Source organism: Diabrotica virgifera, chromosome 9 (assembly GCF_917563875.1).
Source record: "Diabrotica virgifera virgifera chromosome 9, PGI_DIABVI_V3a".
Classification (NCBI taxonomy): domain Eukaryota; kingdom Metazoa; phylum Arthropoda; class Insecta; order Coleoptera; family Chrysomelidae; genus Diabrotica; species Diabrotica virgifera.
Genome location: NC_065451.1, coordinates 93,138,048 through 93,145,799, shown reverse-complemented (window position 1 = coordinate 93,145,799; position 7,752 = coordinate 93,138,048). Strand labels below are relative to the sequence as shown.

Below are 7,752 nucleotides of genomic sequence, written 5' to 3'. Positions count from 1 at the left end.
ACATGACGGGTGTCCTGCGCACTTTTCCAGGCGAGTTCGAGATTATTTGTATGCAAATTATCCAAAAAAAAGAATTGGAAGGGGAAGTATATTTTCATGGCCAGCTAGATCTCCAGACTTAACATGTCTGGACTTTTATCTGTGGGTAAGATTGAAGGACTTAGTGTACCAAACTCGACCAACCACGCGAGACGACATGAAACAGCGCATTATACACGCAATAAATAGTATATCAACAGCTGAGATTGAAGCAGCTGTTATGTCTACGCGCGAAAGATTACATCTTTGTGTGGATAACGATGGAAAACAATTTGAACATTTAATTGGACATTAGGTTTTAATGATCGAGATATTTGTATGATCTTTCTTTCACATATTTAATTTTAAGTTATAATAAAGGTGAGTCAATACTATACTTACTTATGTTTATGCGTTTTTATTCATATCTCGAGTTCGACAAAAGCTATCAACATGCGGTTTGCGTCCTTTTGTTACGAATTTAATTCAGTTCCATTATAATTTACAATAAATAGATGTTTCCATTAAGCATTTTCCAGTTCGATTGTAGCAGCGGAAGCGAATAGTTCTCTGTGTGATCGAAGTGCTAATTAATAGAGTTGTTGTTGTTTTTACCGAAAAATGGAATTAAATTCAGATGGCAGAGGAAATCCACCTGACAGAGGAAGGATTGACGATGTTGCTAGTAATATGGATTATGAAGTTAATGAAAAACAAAAGCAGTCTGAGGAAATTATAAATATTAATAATAATACACAATTAAAACAGGTACCGATAACAAATCCAAAAAACTTTTTACCAGAATATCAGGTAAGCAATAAAACAAATATTAATATAGGCCAGTCCATAATGTCAGAGGTGAAAAATAAATACAGTCAAGGTGACCAAGGTCCTTATTTTGTTTTTATGCAGGTAAACAAGGAAGGCAACATCGGCCGATGGCATCGAATCGCGACAGCACGATTAATTTTAGGTGCAGTACCTGCAATTAAAGATAATATTGTTAATATTAATATTATAGGAAAAAATAAAATTAAAATTGAATGTAACACATATAAAAGCGCTAATATTTTAATGGAATGTAAAAAGTTAATGGAAAGAAATTACGATTTATATATTCCAAATTTCTTTACTCAAAAGAGTGGGGTAATTAAAGGGGTAGACAAAAATATTTCAGAAAACGAATTAAAAGGTATTATTGTTCCAAGATACGGCAATTTTAAAGTAATAAACGTTAAAAGAATAAAGCGAAAAGAAAATGATCAACTGGTGGAGACGGGTACGATAGTGGTGTCTTTCAGAGGCCAAATGATTCCAAAACAAGTAATAATTGAACGAATGATATACCAAGTGGAACCTGAAGACGGGTCTCCACCAAAGGAAAATTGGCAACTTTCGTGTTGTCAACATGCGTTGGTGACAAAAGTTTCCGAAATATGTTCATGTTGCCAACAAAAATTGCAAACAAATGTTGAGAACCTTGTTTCTCTTTTTGGCGGTAACATCAAAGGAATGCGCGTGTTGTCGACATTTTAACGGCTTTGTGGGGACGGTCGCTCAGTTGGAAACATAAGTTGTAAACAGACACATGTCTGTAGTAATAACGTGGACAAATGAACTTATTGATACCTTAATTGATTTATATCACACCCAAAGTGTACTATGGAATCCAAAAGACGTAAATTATAAAAATAAAAATAAGAAAAAGGATGCCTGGAAAACCATCAGTGATGTGATGGGGCTACACGAACTTGAAATACAAAGGAAAATAAAAAATTTGACGGCACAGTTTTTCAGAGAGAAGAAGAAATTAAAAGAAGAAAATAAATCGGGTTCAGCTACTTCTGATACCACAAAGTGGTTTGCGTACCAACGACTTCTATTTTTATCAGACAAAAATGAACCTAAGTTATGCCTTGAAAAGGGATTAAATGAAAAACATGTAAGTATGCAACAATATTGTATTTATTTTACGATTTATAAGCTGTGAATAACTACGATTGAAAGAGGATCATAACGTATCATATTCTAGTAATTTAGCAGTTAGTAGAAAGTTAGTTAACTTCTAACTTAAAAAAAATAAAATAACTTCATAAAATTAATATTATTAATGCATTAATTAATTTTCTTGCTGTTTGTTTCGTTACTTTATATAATTTGTTAATAGTCATTTTGCCAAGGAATGTTCCCTTGTTCGGTCATAAAAAACTCTGCAAATTCTTGTCTCACATCTTTCGCAGCACTACTTGATTTCCGAGCTCTCTTATCGAAACTATGGAATGGCATATTGTTTTGCATCTCGTTCCTCCAAGCTCCAGAAATAATATTACCACTGTCTTTGTCTTCAGAATCGAAAGTTCCAGGTGGAGTGTAGGTGGTCCTTGATTTTTTTTTCTTAAATAATTATGTAAACAAATACAAGCAGTCACAATTGTCTCCGCTTTCGTTGGTTCAAGTAACATTATTTTTCTGAAAACTCGAAATCGTGCAGATAATATTCCGAACACATTCTCTGATACCCTTCGCGCTCTTGATAGTCTATAATTAAATATTCTTCCCTGTGATCCTTTTTCTTGGGTACCTGGATAAGGTTTCATCAAATTTGGTGACAATGGAAAAGCATCGTCACCCAGAAAAACATAAGGAACAGCCATGGCTCTACCAGGAAGCTTTTCATTATTAGGTAGATTAAGTTTACATTCGGAAAACGTTCTTTTGAACTGGGTATTTTCGTAAACACCACCATCCGATATGCGTCCCTGGCAGCCAACATTCATATACAACACTTCGTAATTTGCATTAGCAACAATAAAAAGCACAATGCTAAAAAACGATTTGTAATTAAAGTAATCGCTTCCACTGTGTTCTGGTGATTGAATCATAATATGTTTTCCGTCCATAACTCCTGTACATTGTGGAAAATTCCATAGATTATTAAACTGTGTTGCCACTACTTTCCACTCTTCAGCAGTTCCAGGCATCTATAAAAAAATATATTTTTAGGATTCTGGGTCGGAAGAAGTTGAGGCAGAAATCTCCCAAAATCAAAATCTGTTACCAAATGAGGGAAATACAAGTAATACAATAGTCCCACCATCATCGGATTCAGAACCACCGAATTCACAACCAGGTCCGTCGACAGCGCCTTGTATTGGGAAAAAAACTAAATGTTCAAAAAGGAAGGTTTCAACTGGTGACCAAAGGCAAGAGGAAGCTTACAACGTATTGAAAAAACTTCAAGCTAAGAAAAATCGCCATAAATACAGTGCCTTTGTGGAGCATGTTGCAATGAAAATGGAAGCTTTAAAATCAAGTTATGCTCAAAATGTGGTGGAGCATGAAATATCAAATATTTTGTTTCAAGCAAGTATCGGAAAATATGACTATCCTGCTACTGGACATTCTGGACAAATGACTCCAATTTCAACACATTCATCAAGTTCCAGTTTTCCCATACATCCACCTCTTTCATCACCAGATGACACATCATCACTCACATCACACTACAATCAACTACTATCACCACAATATGTATCATCCCCTTCACCACAATACATACCACAAGTGACAGAATCTCAAACAGTACCTGAACTACGCTCGCCACAATATGCATTACCATCTTCATCACAATACATCCCACAACAAACACAGGATATACCACTCACAGATTCACAAACAGAACAGGAAACAAGTTTGGCTGCATCTAGTATTCTGCTGGAAGCTATAAATACTGCTAATATATTAGACTAATAATGTGTACCCCATGATGTTTCAAATGATTTGCATTAAAATAGTTTCTTAAATAAAAACTTTCTAAATGCGTTTTCAGTTATTTTTGGAAACGAATCGAACCTGACCCCAGGGAACAAAAATTGAATATTTTACCAAACTTGCTCTGCTAAAGAAACCGTCAAAAATATTTATAATAATAGAATACACTTACTTTTATTTGATCGCCAAGAACTTCACATATTGCTATACATACTTCTGGTACAATTTTTGAAATCGCTTGCTTTGAAATCCTAAATAAATGCATTAATGAAGTGTAGGAATCTCCGGTAGCCAAAAATCTTAAAGTAATTAGTAGGCGTTCGGTAGGTGTGATGGCTTTTCTAAAATTAGTGTAATTTTTTGTAATTTTTGGTCCAACAAAATTGAGCAACCACTCAAAATCGGAATCAGTCATACGGAGAAAGTTTCTTATTTGTCCGTCTTCAATACGTCCTGCTAACAAATCATCTTTTCTCAAAGCATTTATTAACTCAATTCCTCCATGTGTGTTTCTTCCTATGAGGCTTGGTCGTACCCAATATTTATGTTTTCGTTTCTTTTTTTTACTCAAAATAATAAATGATGCAGCTGCTAAGATAATATCGTCATCAATCGACCCCATTTTGTCAACACAATAGTCTTGATGGAGACTGCCAGTTGCCAACTAACATGTTTCCTAAATTATTGTTGACAACTTTATGTTTAGATGTGGACAACGATAAAAAACAAAAGTTGGTGACTTCGGAAGAGTTGCAAACACAAAAGTTGCCAACTTTTCAGTGGATACGCGCCTTTATGTTCCAAGGGTTATACAATGCCTTAATTGCATTAGATACGGGCACGTTACGTCACAATGTCGTGGTAAGAAAAGATGCCGCAAGTGCGGACAGGAACATGATTCAGATGTATGCGATTTAACAAATCCCACTTGTATATTATGTTTTGGAAACCATTCAGCATTAGATCGAAACAAATGCGCTGAGTTTGAAAAACAAAAGGGTATTAAATATATAATGGCAAATGAAAATTTACCTTTTGAAGAAGCAAAATTAAAATACAGCAGTAGCTACAGGACAGTCCTAAATTCAACAAACACAGGAAATAGGTACACAGTAACAACCAAAAGAAAATGGAGCGAAGGAGCTCAAAATAAGTCAGTTTATCCTTATTCAAAAGAACACGAAAATATACTGGACACTGCAAGCGCTTCTGCTTACCCGTCGCTACCAGTTATAAACAACCCATTATATCAAAATCAAACAAAAATAGTCCAAGAAAACTCACTAACTAGTAAACAAATTACTGATAATATAGTAACAATATTTAAAAATTTCTTAGACAAAAACTTAATTCCAATAGCAAACAAACAAATTTTAGACGACATTAAAAGTAATATAGAAAAAGTTTTAAATGGCCCTAGTAAATAATAAGATTTTACAATGGAATTCACGATCAATAGTGAACAATAAAGGCCATTTTGAAAAGTACATTTTCGAAAATAAATTCTTAGCTATTCTTTTAAATGAAACTTGGTTAAAACCGAATTCAAAGATAAGCTTTTCCCAATATAACATCTTCCGTGAAGATAGATCAGATGGTTATGCAGGAGTAGCGATATTATTAAGAAAAAATATCAGTTTTCAGAACAATTTAAATTTTTATAAAATAAATAATGTCATGTGCATTGCAGTACAGATTAAGATAAATAATAAAAACTTACACTTATATTCCATTTATGCAAAACCCAAATTATGTGTGCCAAAAAAACGAATGGGTTAAATTTTTCAATAGTTTACACAAACCTTTTTTAATAGGGGGAGATTTCAACTGCCATAATAAAATGTGGGGGTGTGATGTCACCGATCAAGATGGTATTTATCTTTTTGAGGCTATGGAGCAATGTGGACTTAATTTCCTAAATGATGGATTAGAAACATTAATTCGTAGACCTATGAATTTAAATAGATCTGCTATAGACTTAACAATTTGCTCTGGGGATATTTATTACAAATTTAATTGGCACACAGAAACTTTGAGTCTGGGTTCTGATCACTACCCAATAGTAATAGAATTTAACCATAATACTGATAGTAACGTTACTAATAGTAATGAAAATGTCATTGACACTAATGATATATCTAGATCTAGAATCACATGGGATATTAAAAAGGCAGACTGGGCTTTCTTTACCTATCTCTTAAACAATGAAAAGAATAATAATATATCAGATGGTTCAGAGCAAGAATATTCCACATTTTGTGACTCAATAAATTTAGCTAGTAAAAGCTCTATTCCAGAGAGGAAAAGACGGCTCAATGCAAAATTTAATAAACCATGGTGGAATGATGATTGTAGGGATGCTATAAGACAACAAAAAGAAGCTTTTTTGCAGTTTAAAAGTCTATCTAATTACGATAATTACTTAAAATATCAACAAGCAGAAGCTTATAAAAAAAGAATTATTTTAGGCAGCAAAAGAGCTTCTTGGAAAAACTTTTGTAGTAGTTTAAATAAAAATACACCTATTAGCAAAATATGGAATGAAATCAGAAAATTAAAAAACGTTTATAATCCTCCCAATAATCCGATAGTTGAAAATGAATGGACAGATATATTTTTTAATAAAATTGCTAGACCTTGGGTTATAGAAGGAGAAATTAATCACAGGAACCCAACGGATAATAGACATGACAATGACGAAGCAAACGAAGACAACATGTTTCTCACACAAGCATTTAGTCTGGAAGAATTAAAGAACTGCCTAAAAAGACATAATAATTCAGCTCCAGGATTAGATGGTATACACTATAGTATGTTGTATAATTTACCCATACATAAGAAAGTTCAACTACTAAGTGTAATAAACAATATCTGGATGAGTATGGATATACCACGTGCAGGGAAAGAGTACATCATAGTTCCAATTCTTAAGCCACACAAATCACCAAACTGTCCGGATTCGTATAGAGGCATTTCACTATCATCATGTGTGTTAAAAACAATGGAAAGAATGATTAAATGTAGACTAGAATTATGGTTAGAAAAAAATTCTAAAATATCTGCAACACAATTCGGCTTTAGAAAATCATATTCTACGATGGAAAATTTAACGCACTTAATACTGGATATATATAACTCATTTTCCGCCAACAAGTCGGTATTTGCTACATTCATAGACATAGAAAACGCATATGACAATGTGAACCTACAACTTCTATATCACAAAATGAAGGAAATAGGACTGCCAGATACACTCTGCTGGAAACTTCATCAACTTTATATCAATAGAACTCTTTATCTTCAAAGCAATAACAAACTAATAGGACCCAGAGTTTTAAACATCGGGTTACCCCAAGGGAGCATCTTAAGTCCAATATTATACACTATTTATACAGCACATATAGGTCAAAGCATAATTACTAGCAAACAAGGTAAAATATTACAATTTGCAGATGATATATGCATATATGTAGATCAATTGGAAATAGAACAAGGCAGTAGAAAAATAAATACAGTATTTAAACATCTACAAGAAGACCTAGATCAAATAGCATTAAACATATCAACCAAAAAAACACAAGCTTGTATATTCTCCCGAAAACGAAACATTCCAGAAGTAGTGGAGTTGCAAAATGTCTCGTTTAAAGTTCAACCTAAAGTTAAATATTTGGGTATTATACTGGATAGGAAAATGATTTGGAAAGATCATATTGAGTATATCGTAGCAAGAGCTGACAAAGGGTACAATGCGTTACGAGCAGTAAACTATACAACCTGGGGAGCAGATCCCAACATAGCATTACTAATGTATAGGTCATATATAAGATCAATATTAGATTACGGATGTTACTTTTACAATCAAGCCGCCAAAACCCATCTTCAAAAAATAGACATCCTTTCAAATAAATGCCTCAGATTATGTATAGGAGCTTTGATGAGTACTCCAATATCAAACCTATGCGC

The 7,752-nt window shown here is 33.4% G+C and overlaps 1 protein-coding gene across 1 annotated transcript; it reads right to left on the bottom strand.

The window, feature by feature from the left end:
* Positions 1-2,018: 2,018 nt before the first annotated feature.
* Positions 2,019-4,411, bottom strand: LOC126891119 (uncharacterized). The gene is made up of 2 exons (XM_050660299.1): positions 3,962-4,411; positions 2,019-2,999 (listed from the first exon to the last, which is right to left on the bottom strand). The coding sequence occupies exons 1-2, from the start codon at positions 4,409-4,411 to the stop codon at positions 2,244-2,246; spliced, it is 1,206 nt and encodes a 401-aa protein (XP_050516256.1). The 3' UTR covers positions 2,019-2,243.
* Between the last annotated feature and the right edge of the window lie 3,341 nt (positions 4,412-7,752).

Excerpts from the sequence above, each read along its gene's own strand:
- LOC126891119 (XM_050660299.1), bottom strand. The coding sequence starts at position 4,411 with ATGGGGTCGATTGATGACGATATTATCTTAGCAGCTGCATCATTTATT. Across the intron at positions 3,000-3,961 it reads TTCTTGGCGATCAAATAAAA|ATGCCTGGAACTGCTGAAGA; the intron begins GTAAGTGTATTC and ends ATTTTTTTATAG.